Source organism: Sarcophilus harrisii, chromosome 5 (genome assembly GCF_902635505.1).
Source record: "Sarcophilus harrisii chromosome 5, mSarHar1.11, whole genome shotgun sequence".
Taxonomy (NCBI): domain Eukaryota; kingdom Metazoa; phylum Chordata; class Mammalia; order Dasyuromorphia; family Dasyuridae; genus Sarcophilus; species Sarcophilus harrisii.
This window is the reverse complement of record NC_045430.1, coordinates 110,825,220-110,844,372: the sequence shown is the minus strand read 5'-3', so window position 1 is coordinate 110,844,372 and position 19,153 is coordinate 110,825,220. Positions and strand designations below refer to the sequence as shown.

Genomic DNA, 19,153 nt, shown 5'->3' with positions numbered 1-19,153 from the left:
AGTTCTGATTGTTTCTTTCCTGAGGATTTCTTCATAGTCATTAAAGACTTAATCTCTTCTTCTGAAGTTTTACCCTGAGACTTTGCTTCCTAAAATTTCTTCCTTGTATTAATAATTTTCTTTGTTAATTTTCTTAGTCTCCCAATGTGGTAGTATAGTTCCAGTACAGATGAGAAAAAACTTGATTAGTTCACTATCTAAGGAAAGCACAATTCATAAAGAAAGGCTCTTTATAATTGTTCACTTCTAATTCTAAGTCCTTAAGTTCCTTCCAATTTTAGCACTGTAAGGTTCCACAAATAAATGAGTCAGTAATAAAATCAATTTACTCAATGATCAATTTCTCTAATGATACTTTTATTTGAAGATAATATTTCTAATAAGAAAGAAATTGGTTTTTCATGAAGCTAAAATAGTTATATAATTACCATATTTTATATACATAGCAAACTATGTATGTGAGAGGGTGTTTTACCCTTTTAAACATTTTATGATTCTTTTTTAAAACTTTTAACATTTAAATAAAATTTTAAGATCTATTATTTTAACAAATCTGGTGTTAAAATCTTTATGTCCTTAACTGCTTTTCAGAATAAATTTTCAGAAAAATGATCCTACTTTTGAGCATTATTACTACTGTTCTATCTCAAAGCCATGACCATTTTAGAACACTTGATGAACATTTTTTTCTCTTTAAAATATGTCTTAATTATGAAAAAGTACCAGTCTGGTTCTTGGGCTCAAGGAATATGGCTATACAATATTTAAATATAACTCTACAGGATTTATGGGGGAAGGACAAATATGTACTGTGAATTTGGGGAACATTTCTTCTCTCCAGAAAAAAAAAAAAACACCCTTAAGGGCTAGAGAAACAGAATTACAGGCAGGATTGTATAAAAAGAAGCCTTCAGGTTGTCAAGGACAGGATGAGTTTGAACTAGTACTGTCTTGAAGGAAAGTTTCCACTAACTTAGAATTATGCTGACCCCAAAATAATTTTCTAATAGGACTAAGTACGAAGAAAATTTTATCTCACTGAAACAGACTTGATCTTGGATACCTGCTAAGATTTCTAAGTTAATACATTCCCCTTAAAATTGCCTGGCAATTTCCCAATAAGGAAAGCCTAAGAGCTCTTCTGATTTCCTGACTGAATTTCCTCTTTTCCCCAGAATTTCCCTTTGATATTATATAAAATTGCATATGTGTGTATGTGTGTGTACGTCCTTTTGTTTAGAGTCCTTGCTAGCCACCTGATAATTGCCCATCTAATTAAACTTTTTAATCTTTTAGTTTTGACTTCTGATTTATTGACTTCCAGTTAAATGGACCAAGCAGCTAAGAATTGTCTCCTAGAAGGTCTTAGGACACCAGGTTGAGGAATTCCCTCAAAATAAAAACCACTATAACACATACATGAAAAATTCAAGAATACAAAAGCCAAATAACTGTCTATTTTATTTTCTAAGAGGCAAAACAACACACAGGATAATTATAGAAAAAACCTGCCAGAAATATGGGCTATCCCTGATAATGGTAAAAAATAGCACTATTTAGGCTACAGCAGGCAAAAGCTGTAACCTTTTTCAAATGCACCAAGAGACCAATTCACCTTTTGAACACAATAGTCTTATGACTAAGCGAGATAAATATACATACAGGGGTTAGGAGTTAACCAATTGAACTTTATATTGTCTTATGCCCTTGTGTACTGTGCCTCTTTACCTTATGGTTACTTAGCCCCCTTTCCAAACTATAATCTTGGATTACTCCTGACATTTATCCTCCTCATATGTGCTCTAATGCTGATAAAAGCCTCCTGAGCTAGGCTAACTAGAGCTAGGCAAATATAGTTTTGTATTAATGCCTTTCACCAAACTTTGTTATCTCACCTGCTTAGCAGAAATGAAGGTTTCTGGGTTTTTTTTTTTTTAAGATTTGTGCATTTATGACTTGAGAGCATTCTATTTCCACAATTTGGAAACCTCCCATCCATCCTCCTACTGAACTCTAAGGACTATTGGGACTTTCCATCAGCCCTACAACTAAACTCTCCCATATGTCTTATCTCCTTTAATTACCATATGAGCTCCTTGGAACTGTCTTGAATTTTGACATATCTGTAGCACTTACTGGAGTGATTGGGATATAGTGTATGTTTAATATTTTTTTCACTTACTTATCATCTTTTCTATTAGTACTAGCTCCTTGATTAATCTGGAGCAAATATCTATGGGAATATTTGTCCATTTCCCTGCTTTATTCATATGAATTTCCTTGAGAATTGGGGCTAATTTTTTTTTTTGGTCATAGTATAGTCAATACTTCACAAAGTTCCTTGAATTTTTTGTTGAGGGAAGTCAGGAGGAAAAGACCTGTTCACCTGTGTGTCTACTGTTAGAATGAAAACACCTTCAATAAAATGTAAATGTTTTGAAGACAGAGACTACTTTATGTTTTTCTGTGTCACCTCAGCACTTAGCATAGTGCTTGGCATATAATTTATTTGTCCATATGTACCTAATAGCATGTGTCGTTGATTTTTATAGCTTGTAAATTCCATGAGGAATGAGATTATATGTTAAATTGATGAATGTAAAATGCTGAAAGACATGTCCTAATGATCAAGAATCTGGGATTTCAATAGTGTGGGGAACTTTCAGTGCAGGAACTCTGTACTCCAACAGAACTCACAACCTATCTAGTCTTAGAAAAACTCAGAAAAGTTCCAAATTATTCCTGATTACACAGCTAGTGAATCTCACAGATGAGATTTAAACTCAGGTTTTCCTGATTGGGCTCCTAGTGGTCCCACTGGATCATGTTCCTATCATGCAACATTACTTTTTGGTATAATACCTTCAAAGAATATTATAGCTAGGAGAGACATACCACTTCACTTTTATAAATCAGGGAATAGAGTTATAGAGGTTAAAGTGACCAACTCAAGTTTTCATAACTAACAAGGAAGTTGAGATTTAAACTAATATTTCATGAATTCAAGTGCGATATATTTTCTAGTAATGCAAAAAGGCATAGTGCCCAGAGCAAGTTTATGAAGTACTTAGAACATTTCCTGGCATGTAGTAAACATTTAAGAAATCTTTCCATCTTTTCATCTTTCTCTCCCTCATTCTTTCCATACTTCCTTCCTTCCTTCCTCCCTCTCCCTTCCATCCTTCATTTCTTCCTTCCAAAAAGCAAAGAAAGTAGGATTATAACCACAAATAACCTACCTAGCAAAACAGAAAATAATCTTCCAGGAGGAAAGTGGATATTTAATGAAATAGAAGACTTGCAAACATTCCTGATGAAAAACATTAAGTGAATAGAAAAATTTGACATTCAAACACAAGATTCAAGAGAAGCATAAAAAGATAAACATCAAAGAGCAATCATAAGAAATTCAATAAGGTTACTCTATTTGAATTTCTATATAGGAAGATGATATATGCAACTCTTAAGAACTTTATCATTATATGGAAAATTAAAGTCTACATAAAGGATATAAATGAGTCAATTATGTTGGGATGATCTCAAAAAAAAAAGTATCTCATCTTTCATCCTAAAGGAGAACACTAGGGTAAGGTTGAAGGGAGAAGTGGAATGGAGAAAGTTTTCTCTCATGAAAGAGGCAAAAAGAAAGAGTATTTATAGTGGAGAGGAAATGAAAAGAGTGGCAGGCAATGTTTGAACTTCATTCTCATAGAAATTGGCTCAAAGAAGGAAGAATGTGTGTGTGGGTGTGGGTGTGGGTGTGGGTGTGTGTGTACAAAGTTTGATATAAAAAATAACTTACTCAACAGGTAATTAGGAGGAGAAAAGACATCTAAGGTAAGGATGATAAAAAAGACAGGGGACTAATAGAGAGAGTGATCAGAAGAAAAATTCATTTTTAAGGAAGAACAGGATAAAGAAAGAATTATAAATGGAAGAAAATAGAATGGAGGGAATCATACAGTTAGTAATCATAACTGTGAATGTGAAGGGGATGAGCTCATGCATAAAAAAAGAAATAAATAGCAAAATACCTTACATTAGAAACCAGAATCTAACAACTTGCTATTTACAAAAAGCATACATGGAGTTAAAATAAAAATCTGTAGCAAAATCTATTATGCATCAACTGAATAGGGAAATTATATTTGCTAAAAGTGAATAGCGAAATAATATCACAACAGCTAAACAGTGAAATAATATAAAATTTTATAGTATTTCTGATAAAAGCCTCATATCTCAAATATATAAGGAACTAAGTAAATTTTATGAAAATAAGAGCTATTCCCCAAATGATAAATGGTCAAAGGATATGAAGAAGCAGTCTTCAGAAGAAATTAGAATGATCTATAGTCATATGAAAAAATAGCCTAAATCACTACTTATTAGAGAAAGGCAGATTAAAATAACTCTGAAATATTCCAGGGATAGAGCCAAGATGATAGAATCAAGCCAGGAAGTTGCTTGAGATTTCCCATTTCCCCTGGAAAACCACATGAAACCAAGCCTCTAAACAAAGTCTGGAATTACAGCACCTGCAAAGAGAGAATGAAACCACTTCTCCAGATAGATTAAAAGGACTTCAAGAAAAATTGGTCTCACTGGGGTGAAAGGGATACACAGCCCAGCTCAAATAATGAAAGAGAAAGCCAGTGAGAAGGTCTTAATCAAAGTAGATAAGCAACCAATCTTGAGTCCTGGCTCAGTAGAACAGGCCAATGGGACATACTCCAGTTCCAGTATAGAAAGCAAATTACCAACCTGGGAAACTAGGCAACAACAGGAAGGATTAGGTTGGGTAACTCTCTGCTGTGAGCAAGACACCAAAACAAAGGGCCCCTGTGCTCAAAGTTGTACAAGAAATAAAGAAAATGAGTAAGAAACAGAAAAGAACCTTGATCATAGAAAACTACTATGTTGACGGGGAACACCAAAATACCAACATAGAAGAGGACAAAACACACACATGAGATACCTCAAAGGATGATAGGAATTGGTCTCAAGTCCAAAGAGCCTTTTTGGAAGTGCTCATAAAAGGATTTTAAAAGTCAAATAAAAGAGGTAGAAGAAAAATTGAGAAAAGAAACCAGAACTATCCAAGAGAGAATTAATAACTTGGGAAAAAAAGGACAAAATTTGACTCAAAGAAAGCAATCCCTTAAAATTGTAATGGCAAAAAAAAATCCACTGAAGAAAACAACACCTTAAAAAAGTAGGAAGAAGGTACAAAAGATAACTGAAGAAAATCAGACTTTAAAAACTAGAACCAAGGAAATGGAAGCTATTGACTCTATGAGACATCAAGAATCAGTCAAACAAACTAAAAAGAATGAAAAAATGGAAGAAAATGTAAAATACTTCATTGGAAAACAACTTTGAGATAACACCTCTCATCTATAAGAAATTATAGACAAATACTGGAGGAGATGAGGAAAAATAGGTAAACTAATAAGTTGCTGGTGGAGTAGTAAACTGTTCCAACTATTTTGAAGAACAATTTGGAATTATCCCCCAAAGGCTATAAAGCTGCATAGTCTTTGATCCAAAAATAAGAGATCTGTATCCTAAAGAGATCAAAGAAAAAGAAAAGGACATATGTAAAACAATATTTGTAGTAGCTCTCTTTGTAGTGGCAAAGAATTGGAAATTGAAGAGACACTCCATCAGTTGGGGAATGACTGAACAAGTTGTGACATATGATTGTAATGGAATATTTTTGTGTTATAGAAATGATGAAAGAGATGGTTTCAGAAAAACAACAACAACAACATGGCAAGATCTATGTGAATTGACGCAAGGAAAAGAGAAAAGAACCAGGAGGTCATTTTTCACAGCAATATTGCAGTGATGGTCAACTGAGAAAGATTTTTCTGCTCTGATCAATACAATGATCCAAGACTATTCCAAAAGACTCATAATGAAAAATGTTAGCCACTTTCAGAAAGAGGACTGATAAACTCTGAGTGCAATTCAATATATAATTTTCTTTTTTTTCTTTTCTCCTTGATTTATCCTTTCCTTTTTTCTTTCTGGCTAATATTTCCATATTTCGCATGATTCTATATTTTCCATGTTTTTCATGATTCTATGTTTTGCATGATTTCACATTTATAATTGATATACTTTTACTTATTTTCTCACTGGATGGGGGAGGATTCTGAGAAAGGTGAATAGTTTGGAACTCAAAATTTTAAAAGAAAAGAATGTTTTAAAATAAATATTTTTAAACAAAAATTCATACCCATGTTACAAATAAGGAAACTGAGGGTCAAGAGTAAATAATTTGTTCAGGTCACATGAGACTGAAGCAGGATTTGAACCATGATCTTCCTGGTTTCCATGTTCAGTCTCTATTCAATAAGCCACAATGCATCTTCCTACTTTCTTCTTACTTCAGAATAGAAATTTAAGATATATTTATGTGTTCTTAAATAAGGCTTATATGGACTTATATGGGGAATCTAAATTGATCATCTCTAATTATAATCTACTTTTCTAATGGATTGAAGTATAGTAGATTTTATATTATTCAGTGAAAACCAGGCAGCAAAAAGACAATGGAATGTTATATTAAAAGATATAGCCTTCTATTTTAGAGACACAAATGTGATTAGCATGTCTCCAAGCAGGCAACCAGAATCACTAGTAAGCATTTAAAGTCTGTTCATTCCTAAAGCACACATTGGGAAAAAAATCTGTCAGGGCAAATTTAAGACTATGATTTCCAGACTGCTTAATTCTCACTATTTTTATATAATCATTTTTGCACAGTTTTGGAAGAACAGGATTTCTATACTGTTAAATCCTAAGTACCTAACCATTCTTACAAAGGCCTGTAGTCATTTCTGATTAAGAGGAACTATTTAAGAAATATAATTCAGGTAGTAAAAATGCAAATTTCCCATAAAATGTGAAATGAATGTAGCCATATCACCATATTTATATGTAAATGCCAATATACTTTATATCAACCTCTTCTATTGTAATCCCTTCAACAGGAGTCCTTTAGAATAAAAATGTTATTAATATATTCCAGAAAATGCACAATCTCCTTGGTCTTTTATTACCCACATATTTAATAATTTCTGCATAAGACAGATTTTGGAGACAATTACTTTACCTAATAAAAATCTAAAAAACTTAACAATACCTACAGTAATATTAGATTTCTTGGAGTGCTGGGGATATTACTCACTGTTAAATATGACACACTAAATTATGATGTGTTTTACAAAAGCACATCTATTGCCTTGATTATTATTTTAATTATAATTATAGACCTTGATGTACATTGTTATAATTGTAATGACAGTACCAAGAAATGGTCAGTTTGGATTGTCAATTTGTTTTGGGATAGAAAAAGACCAATTTATTCAAAGGAAAATGTAGCTTATGATTAACAAAAGAGATGAGTATACTTTGACCAATTAGAAAGCCAAGATTATTGTTATCTGATTATATATTTCAATTATTTTGTTGTATGATTTCTTCAATGTAGATATTTCCTCTATTTGCATGTACTATCCAATCCTATAGTACACACACATATATATACATTATATATATATATATATATATACACATATATACAACTATATTTAACATTATACATGTCTTTCTATAAACTCACCATAAAAATATGCCTAACATGCTAGAGGTCTTTCGCTATTTCTTTTAATACATTGTGGGTACTAAGAAACACGCAGCTTGTCCATTTTTATGCCATACTTTTGTTTCATTACATGACAAGACTACCTCCTTTTCTAATCATACATATGCAGGGTAGGATGACTGAGTCTCAAACAGATGGCACAAGGAAGAAGATGAGGTTGGACCTCCAGCATGGCAATCATACTCAGATTTGATCTCATGCATGACGAAGTGGAATAGCTTAGGTGACTATGAACACAAACAAAACTCAATACTAGTAAGCTAGAGTAAAATATTATGCAGTGTAAATGTGAAAAGAAAAAAATTTGCCATCATAATAGCAGTTTATTCTCATTGTAAATGACAATAGAATCACTACATTGTATTCCAGGTTATATATGAGATTGTGGAAATGGAATCTCAGATGAAATTAAGAAGGGCCACTGAATCTAACTGAATCTAAAAAAAAAAAAACAAAAACAAAAAAAAAAAACAAAAACATGTGCTGAAGGAGATAAAATTCCAAAGGCAATGAGATAATAATTATTTAATTGATCAAAACAAGGGGAGATTTCAAAAATGTGGTTAAAAAAAATAACATCGTATTGACATCTCAAAAAAGTAATTATCCCCATGCCTGCTTCCTCTCCTCTATCAAATCTCTTTGAGAATGGTCTCTTTATATATCAAGAGTTTCAGAAGTAAAAATATGAAAAGTAATAGGAAGACTTTTATACATGTTCTTCACAGTCACACTACTTATTAAGAGATATAAAGAATGTGAGAACCCACTGTTATCTATTTTTTACACATTTCATTACATTACACATTTTTAAAAAACCAGCATTTTATCTGGCAGTCTCTAACTAGTTGTGTGGTCTTGGCAAATAATTTGATATCTCTAGGTTTTCAGTTTTCTCATTTTATCTTCAATATGGGGAGAATAAATCATATTATTTCTAAGTTCCTCTAATGAGTCCATGACTGTAAGCATTATAAAAGTTTAAGAAAAGGAAGGATCACCAAGACCTAGGTTAATCAGGGAAGGCTTTATGGAGAAGATGAAGCTTGAGCTAGATCTTAAAAGATGGTTGATTGGAATAAACAGAGAAGAGGGCGACAGGTATATTGTTAGAGAAATACATGAATTTGGGGGGGGGAATTTGACTAGATCAGAGGTTATAAGAGGGTGAAGGAAAAAAGGAAGATTTCATATAGTGAGAAATAAAATTGTAGAATGGGGTTAAATTTTGAGGTATCTCAAAAACCAGGTAGAGAGGTTTTGATAGTACTTCACAATAGGGAGGGTGAAGGTGCTATATTGGGAAGAATAACACAATAATAACTCAAATTTAAATAATATTTTAAAGTTTACAATTGCAGCTAGGTTGAACAGTGAATAGAATGCTGGGACTGAAGTCAGAAATACTTATATTTCTGAGTTCAAATCTATCTATCTAGGTGACCCTGGGCAAATCACAACCCTGTTTACTTCAGTTTCCTCATCTATAAAATGAATTGGAGAAGGAAAGAGTAAATCATTTCAGCATCTTTGCCAAGAAAACCCCAAACAGCATCTTGAAGAGTTGGACATGAATGAAAAGTGAGTGATAAACAACAGCAACAACAAAAATGCTGATAAAGCACTTTTCTAATTGTGTTGGACTTGTTGCACAAGTATTGTTAATCTCTCAGGTTCAGAGAAATTAATTGTTATATCTAAGGTCACACATCTAATAAATATTGGAGCCAGGATCCAAACCTAGGTCCTTCTTCACTATTGCACTATATAGTCCAGCACTATCCCCACCATTACCTAGTGAAATTAATATTTAAGAAAAACTGGTGGTGGTATTCATAAAGAAATGAGGTCTGTTGGCATAAAAACAAAAAAAAATTATCTGGTAAACATGCTTTTAATAATTTTGGAAAGTGATATGGAGCATAATTTAGTTCATCTAATTCTGTTTAGTTTATTCTTTTTCAAATATCATATTCCAAAACAGGACTTCTTCATTTCTCTTGTGTCTTAGACCCTTATCAGAGTAATTGCTTATATTCACAAAATAAAATATATGGTATTTTAAAGGAAACAAATTATATTGAAATACACCTAACAATGTTAGTGGGCAACAGGTTAAGAACCCCAGATCTAGAATCTTTTTATTAGCATGAAGGCACTAAATTTTATTTTTTTCATTTGCAAGTATATATTCCACCAACTTCTCAATTCTATGCTATGCCTTATTATAGTGTAGAGATGGTCCTAAGATCTTGAAGGCTTGGGTCAATAAAAAACAAATGCCACAGATATCTCCAAGATGAAAAACTCAAATTGTAAGCACAGTGACAGATTATCTATAATCTCAACATCAAACTAGTTAAATTCAGAGATGGTCACCTATAGAGATCTAGACACCAGATTATCATTTTGCTCTACCCAGCTTCTATAAAATTGCCTAAGAAAACTTAGAGGGATTGCTATTAATATTAAGGTAGGGAGCACTACATCAACAAAATCATATAATTTGTAAACCATCTAAATATATAAATTCATGAACAATACTCTATGCTGAATATCCTTTTGGAATACCCTGAGAACTAGAGCTAAAAGGTATATTTAAAATTTACTAAGAAACTATATAATTGTAAATTGAAATAAAATCTTTTCTTTATGCAACTATACCTTTATATACCTTCAATAGCCAGAAGGAATGATATATTTTCAAATTAAGGGCAAAAATGACATGCTCTTTCATTTTCTTTTCTTAAGGAAATATATGAACTAAAGTACCACTAAAGCAGATCTAGATAGATTTTTTTTCATGTTCCTATCTGTCTTCACTTGTCATGATGTGAACACAGATATGTTCCATATGTTCTCACATTGCCAAAGAAAAACATGGACAGATGTGCACAGCAGAAATCATTTTAAAGCACAGTCACATATTAAACTCAATCATCATCAGCTACTCAACAGTGATATTATATGTGAAAGAGGCTGGCTAGCTGGCTGGATCATTCATCAAAGAAGTCAGATGGCAGTGAAGTCAATGGCAATGTAGTTTATTACAATGTCAGTGCCCTTACCTATTTGGGATGAAATGCAAAGCCTATAAATTCTAGTGTGTGATATATAATATGGATGCCATTTCAAAAAGGAAAGCAACTGTGTAAGAATTTGTAGAGAGAATATGCATAGGAGAGCAAAAGCTTTCTCCTGGTACATGTTTATACTTTCAAGAGTAAATAAACATTTGTTTTCGTTTGTAAATAGCATGAATAATCACAAAACTCATGTTTGATGGGAATAAATATATTTTTCCAGAAATGTAAACTAGTAGAAATAAATAATAATTTTCTTTTCAATATAGTAAGAGACAATATAGTAAAGAAAAATAGAAGAGGGACTAAAAAAGAAAGATGAATACCTAGTCAGTGAGTTCAAGGAAAATAAATTCCATCTTACTGCTATCTGATAAAATTCAGAGAAGGCAGTTAATTGGTCAACAAGTATTTATTAAGTGTTTACTGCCAGGGATAGAAAGAAGGGCAAAAATATAGTCTCTAATCTTAAGGAGTCCATACTGTAATGCACGAGATGACACAAAACAATTATGTGTATATAAATTATATAAGGTAAATGGAATGTACCTTCAGAGGGAAGGCACTAGCAATAAGGGACCAGGAAAAATTCCAGCAAAATGTGGAATTTGAGCTGAGTCTTAAAGGAAGCCAGGGAAATCAGGAGGCAAAGGTGAGGAAAGAAAGTATTCCAGCTTGGGGAAGTAGCTAACGAAAACACATGGAGTTAGGAGATGGAGTGTTATATGTGAAGAACAATAAGGAGGCCAGAGTCTTTGGATCATATAGTATGTGGAAAGGAATAAAGGAAAGGATAAGAAGAGCACGGTGAAGTTATGAAGCAATTTAAATGACAGAGTATTTTTATATTTTATCTTTGAGAAAAAGAGAGAGTTATTAGAGTTTATTGATTGGGAGGAGATGACAATCAGAACTTCAATATAGGCATGTCATTTTATTGTATTTCATTTTATTATATATCATAGACTATGTGTGTGTTTTTGTTGGTTTGTTGTTGTTTTGTGCTTTCACAAATAGAATGTGACAACCTTGTATCAGACAAGTCTGTAGGTAACATTATGTCACATATGTCTATGTCTTATTTTTGTAATTCTCACAATGTTTCAAATTTTTTCATTATTATTATATGTTATGTTATCAGTGATCTTTGATATTACTATTGTAATTGTTTTGGGGTACTACAAAATAAGATGTGAACTTAATAAAGTTGCTCTATTGACCAGCTATTCCCTCATCTCTTCCCCTCTCCTCAAGCTTCCATATTCCCTCAGGCAAAAATAATATTAAAGAATATTACATAAACTTAGTTGATAAAACAGCAGGAGGATTTGACAGGATTGATTCCAATTCTGAAAGAAGTTCTACTGTGGGTAAAAGGCTATCAAACAGCATCACATGCTACAAAGAAATCTTTTGTGAAAGGAAGAGTCAATCAATGCAGCAATCTTCATTGTTGCCTTATTTTAAAAAATTGTCACAGCCACCCCAGCCTTCAGCAATCACACCCTGCTCAGTCATCAGCCATCAACTATGAGGCAAGAACCTCCACCAGCAAAAAGATTACAACTTGCTGAAGGCTCAGATGATGATTAGCATTTTTAGCAGTAAAGTATTTTTAATTAAGGGTTTTTAAAGATATAATACTATTGCAAATTTAATAGACTACAGTATAGTGTAAACATTACTTTTATATGAAATGTGAAGACAAAAAGAATGTGACTCACTTTATTATGATAGTCACTTGATTATGGTGGTCTGAAACCAAACCTGCAATGTTTCTGAGATATGCTTATAGAGGAAAATCATTTTGACAGTTCAGTGAAAATAAGATTGGAGGAGGCAAAGTCTTGAGGCAAGGGAGTCAATTAAGATGATTATTTCAAAGTCTAAGCATGAGGTGACAAATTTCTCCATTAAAGCAGTGGTTCAATGAGAAAACAGAAGTCTATATATACAAAAGAAACTGTGAAAGCAAAATGGACAAAACTTGCCAATAGATTGGAAATGAAAGGAGGGAGGACATCTTTTGGTTGCAAAACTGAATGACTGGAAGAATGGTGGCTCCCTAAATAGTCTTAGGGAAGTCAGGAAAATGGAAAAGGTTTTTGGGAAAGATAATGAGTTTTATTTTGAACATAATGAGTTTCAGATGCCTACAGAACATCCAGTTTAAGATGTCCAAGAATAGTTTATGATTCAATATTGGATCTCAAGACAATGGTTAGGGTTGACTCTGTAGACCTGAGAATTATCTATATAGAGATGATAACTGAAGTCTTTGGAACTGATGAAATCATGAGGTGAGAAAGAATAAAGGAGAAGAGAAGAGGGTTCAAGAGATCTTGAAGTATACCAATATTTAGTGGGAATGAACTAAAGAAGATACAGTGAAGGCATATATTGACATGTTTCATATTCTATCTAAATTGAAAAAATAGATAATGGTGAACCAGAAGTAGGGCTTTGGAGTTAAACAATGATCAAGATAGTCTTGGTCCAAATTCTTATAATAGAGTTGTGATAATTATAGGAACATTCAGAAGAATAAGACAGCAGAGTAAGGCAGCAGAGATAAGTTTAAGTTGTATTCGTAAGACCACAGGTTTAGATATGGAAAGGACTATAGAGTAGTCTAGTTAGTTCTAATTTGACTGATAAAGAAACAGAAAACTAGAGAGATTAAATAGCTGACCTGAAGTGTTACAAGTAGTCTGAATGGGACTCAGTATTTCCCTTACTCTCAATAATGAGCTCTCTCCCTTTTACTATATTGCCTTTTATGTGATAAGTTCCCTAAGAATCACAATGTTATTACATTACACTCATCTATTCTTGCAATTCTTTCTACAAATGCCAAAATGTTTTTTGGGAAAAAAATCACTCAATATCTAATATATTCATAATTAATTATCATTATATTAATTAGTTTCATGGTATTTAATGAAAGAGCAAATAAAACAATAGATTTATCATAAAAGCAAGGTGCTTGAAGTTGTATTTCACTAATATATGGCTACAAGAAGCATATAGGCTATCTTGATTGATTATTTAGTAAGGTTTAAGCTTAGAAACATTCATTAATCAATATTATTGAAGAAAAAAGTTATAAACTCAGTCTAGTGTAAAAGTATCCTTGACTTATTGTCCTTAGGGATTTTAATTTATTTATCATGTTTAAAAGATGGACTCGGATTTGTTGGACATCATAAAAGCTATGGGAACGTATTTTGGGGGTGGCTTGTTTCTTTTTTGGTGGATGGTTTATGACTCATCATACATGAGTAATCACTCTACTTTCAAATATATATTGTTTTGATGACTCAACCATACCCAATAGTAACAGAACTACAATTTTCATTGTTTCTCTGATTCCAAAAGCTGTGCTTTTCCCACAGTTACATTGCTTAGCAAAGATTTTTAATTTTAGGCCAAAAAGGACTTATCTGTATGGAAGAAAAGTTTATTCAAAAAAAGGAATCATCCAGGTGTTTTTAGATATTTAAATGCCATGTATCATGGTCAAATACACAAGTGATATATATTTACTTTTAGTTCAGATTTTTTGATATGAAGATTGAAAGGGCAGTAAAATTTAAAATGCTTCAAAAAATCGTGATTACATTATTTTCTACAAAGAGCATAATATCTTAGTACATTGTCTTATTCAGCTTCCTGCTTCTGATTCAAATCATTTGGTGGTCAACCTTCTAGTAATTAAAGTCTTCAAGTAGCAATAAAAATTTTAGAGACACTTTAAAAGAAACTGCAGGCATTAGTAAGGACAAAGTCCAAAATGGTTAAGTGCTATGCCTAATCAAATTTTCCTACACAAAAAGCTTTTAGAAAGAGTTGCTAACTTAATAGACTTTATGTTCAAACATTTAATTTCAAAACATTCTTTTCAGCTTCTTCCTGTAGGTCTAAAATGTATTGGAAAAGTTGCTCACAAATCTTTTTTTTTAACATCTTCTTGTATGCTTTACTTTCTTTCCAGGGTAAGGCAGAATATACTTAATATTTAAGGATGCATAATTTCATAAGCATGAGCATTCTTTTCACTGACACAAATGGCACTCCCTCTATACATTAGTAGATCATCTTTGAGATCAATTTTTTATGTAGCCAACTCAGAGATGAGCCTTTCTGAACTTGGCTTGTACCCAGACAACAGACATCATTTGGCCAATACTCAAAGCTTGTGCAGCTTGGTAGGACCTGTCAGAACTTGTGGTATGGCTTAGCATTTGACCTCGGGTCACTACTATAGAAAGATGAGATTAGTAGAGAATATGAGAGATTTAAAATCAAATTTCATCCTTATTGGTTTAGTACTAGTCTCACAGACAAATATTCATTAATTCATAGAGTATATAAACAAGAATTGCACATCTCTGATATGAGAACCATTTCCATCCATGAATATCTCCTAGGTGTCCAAAATTAGATAATACCGTAGTGCTAGAAGGACAGCTCCCATTCTCTTGTCTACATTCTTTAGTTTTCTGAGAAATGAAACTAATGAAAGAATTAAAACATAATTCCAGAAGACAGAGTGGGATTTAATCAATTTACAACTTCACATCACTTCTCAGGAAAATCTTCAACAAATTTGTACTGTAAAGTACAGACAGTAATTTGCAAAACAAAAGAAAAAGTTTTAGAAATAATGCTGTGTGATCTTAGATAAGTCACATTACCTCTTTAGGCCACAGTTACCTCATCTATAAAATGAGAGGCTTGGACTATACAGCCTCTGAGGACCCTTACAGCTCTGCTATGATCCTATAATTGTTATTTTTGCTTATTACAAATGTATTCAAACATCTCTCTCCCACTAAGAAAAATACTTGAAATGTAATCGTTCAAAGTAGATATAGAAAAGTTAATTGTAACAGTATTCCAAATATTTACTATACATAATGGCATCTTTCCAGATGTATCAATATATTAAGAACCTGTGTTTGAAAAAAAAAAGAAAAGAAAAATCCTAGAGAGCTACTCTTTAGCAGTGTCTAATAGCAAAAATAATGATTTGCAAAGAGGTTCATCCACAATACTCCCTGACTTGATCTCTCAGTTCAAGAGGGGGAAAAAAGCACAATTATAGCTAACATCTGCAGTCTACAGCCAGAAAAGAAATTAAAGGTAGAGCAGCATACTCTTTGAGTTTGGGGGAGCAAAGCAACCGCCTAGGTGCGTGGAAAGTGACCTCATTTTTCCTTAGACGGCTTTAGCCCACAAGCTAACCATCTCTGACTCCCATTTCTGAATGTTGGGTGTGGGGAAGCACAATGGGAGAACCACGGGGGATGAGGCAAACTTCTCTTACTGCTCCCCCCTTTTACTATAAGGCCCCAAACCAAATACAAAGAAATATGAAGCGAATAAACCTCCACGCTCAAGTCCAAGAGCAATACTGGCTCCTCGAGTTGCAGCCATCGCACATCTGTCCTATCCCGGCATGCTGGCTGGCACTGTAGAGGGCAGAGCCTGGCAGGCTAAGCCAGCTTGCGCTGTGGTCAAAAAGGCAGCTCATGAGTATGTCGGCGTTTCCCTTACCTTGAGGAGCACAAAGAGCCAGAACAGGGGCAGGATCATGAGGCTGCCGCTCGCCCTCGTGGGCCGGCTTCCCATAGTAGCTCTGACGGGTCCGAGGAAGGGAGGGAGCCGCGGTCTGGGCAGAGGCAGCCGACGGCCCCCGCTCGGCTTCTCCGGCTGGTTCCCTCAGCTCACAATGGCGTATGGGTGCCGAGGGATCAGATGGCCGGCACCGTCGCCACTCCCGGGGGGCGCATCCTCCCTTTTCTCTCTTTCCGACAACTCCTCTGCTTCCTTTCCCTCGCCTGGGTTTTTCCGAGGATGTGTCAAGCGGGCTTGCCCTTTGATGGCTAAAGAAGAAGGGATGGAGGCTTGGGGATGGGCGAGGCTTTGCTGCCAACCCGGCTGTTCTTGGAGCTGCAGGGTCCGCGTGGTGATAAGCTCGGAGTCTCAGCACAGCCTACTGCTCTCTAAGCATCCTCAGCTAACAAGGAGCCTCTTACTCTGAAGGCTTAACATGATAAGAAGCCTACCATCTCTCTCTCTCCCTCCCTCCCAACTCCCGCCCACAATTTCTTTCAGATTCCATGTTTGGCTCCGCCCCTTATCCCAGCCTCACCTCCTTATCTCCCTACCTTCCCTCAATCAGGAGTGTTAGAAGTGGATTTTCATGCATCCTACTCTCTTCCTTAGCAAAAACTAGGATTTCTGGGAAAGAAAGAGAAAGAAAGAAAGAAAGAAGGAATGAGGAAAGAGAGGGAGGAAAAGAGGGAGGAAGAAAAGTAAAAGAAAGGAAAAAGAAGAGAGCGGAGGAAGAAGGAAGGAAGGAAAGAAAGAAAAGGAGGGAGGAAGGAAAAGAATATGGGGAGGAAAGAAGGGGGAAGAGATACACAATGAATTTACTATTCTCCCTTTACACACACACACACATATCCCTCACCCAAGTTTCATTCAAGAATTTTCCGCTAACCTCTCCATCAAACACATGCACATACTCAGAACAAGAATATGGAGACAATAGTTTTTATGTCATGAGCTGTTGTGCTTTTACAACCGTAAAAAACCGTATTTACAAATATGTAAACTTGTATACAATTTTTCCCATTAGGAGGAGAAGAAGAGTAGGAGGATGAAAAGGAGGGGGGAGAGAGAGAGAGAGAGACACAGAGAGAGAGAGAGAGAGAGACAGAGAGACAGAGACAGAGACAGGGAGACAGAGACAGAGACAGAGACAGAGACACAGAGACAGAGAAAGAGACGAGGTGTGTGTGTGGGAGAGAGAGAGAGAGAGAGAGAGAGAGAGAGAGCTGGCTTCAGAGCCAGGATAGAAGTGGGTTCAAATATTTTCTTTAACATAAACTGATTATGTGACTTTAGGGTAAGTTCTCTTAATTTATTAATATATGTGAACTCCCTTAAATTATACAAAAGGTACCCATCTGCGTTGGTATAAAGAGGTTCTATATGTGGAAGTTGCCTAAATCAATGAAATCAAAAGTTTAATCCCTATCTTCCCTTCTTTCTATCTATATCATCACCACTCTTGTTGAATGAAGTTCAGGTAAGAATAGCCTAAAGAAAAGTCAATCTTCTTACACCTTACCTCCCACATGCTGGCCTCTTGACTACTCCACAAATAAGACATTCTCTGGTCAATTTCTCTGGCTCTCCCTCATGTTTGGAATGCTCTCCCTTCTTAACTCCACTTGCTGACCTCCCTGGCTTCTATTGTAACTTTTTATTGACAGAACCCATTCCTGGGTAATTTTTTACAACATTATCCCTTGCACTCTCTTCTGTTCCGACTTTTCCTCTCCCTCCCTCCACCCTCTCTGCTAGATGGCAAGCAGTTTTATATGTGTTAAATATGTTACAGTATATCCTAGATACAATATATGTGTGCAGAATCAAACAGTTCTCTTGTTGCACAGGAAGAGTTAGATTCAGAAGGTAAAAATAACCCGGGAAGTAAAACAAAAATGTAGTCCACATTCATTTCCCAGTGTTCTTTTTCTGGGTGTAGCTGATTTTGTCCATCATTGATCAATTGGAACTGAACATTGTTGAGGTATATAATGATCTCCTGGTTCTGCTCATTTCACTTAGCATCAGTTCTTGTAAGTCTCTCCAAGCCTCTCTGTATTCATCCTGCTGGTCATTTCTTACAGAAAAATAATATTCCATAACATTCATATAACACAATTTACTCAACCATTCTCCAACTGATGGGCATCCATTCATTTTCCAATTTCTAGCCACTACAAAGAGGGCTGCCACAAACATTTTGGCACATACAGGTCCCTTTCCCTTCTTTAGTATCTCCTTGGGGTAAAAGCCTAGTAGTAACATTGCTGAATCAAAGGGCATTCACAGTTTGATAACTTTGGGGGCATAATTCCAGATTGCTCTCCAGAATGGCTGGATTCAGTTCACAAACAACTCCATAAACAATGCATGAGTGAGGGACTACTTTTTGTTTTTTGTTTTTTGTTTTTTTTGTATTCCAGTGTTCAGCACAGTGACTAGTACATATTAGGTTCCAGTAAATGTTTATTAATTGATTGATTGATTAACTATTTGGTTGGTTAGTCTCTTTTAAATGTATCCTAGGTCTGCCTGAAGAGCCAGTTATTAGACTGTAAATAATCCATCTCTTCACAAACTGGTTAGCACACCAGCACCATATATAATGTTTGTATATGCTCCCAACTGAGGAGCAGAGTTTTTCCTTTATATGGCATTATGTTTTCCTGAAGACCTCTTCCTTATGTACTGACACTAGACAAAGCATGCTACATATGGTCTGGAGATAGAACTCCATTCACTTTTGCAAAACTTTGTGTTTCAATTTTTTTTTTGT

General features: G+C 34.5%; 1 protein-coding gene across 4 annotated transcripts in view; it reads right to left on the bottom strand.

Moving 5' to 3' along the window:
- PTPRO (protein tyrosine phosphatase receptor type O) overlaps positions 1-16,843 on the bottom strand; it is a 206,127-nt gene extending 189,284 nt beyond the window's left edge. For all 4 annotated transcript variants that reach the window (XM_023504519.2, XM_031938342.1, XM_031938343.1 and 1 more), the window contains exon 1: positions 16,315-16,843. In XM_023504519.2, the coding sequence (XP_023360287.1) occupies positions 16,315-16,389 (75 nt within the window). In that variant the 5' untranslated portion in view covers positions 16,390-16,843. The remainder of the gene's footprint in view (positions 1-16,314) is intronic.
- Between the last annotated feature and the right edge of the window lie 2,310 nt (positions 16,844-19,153).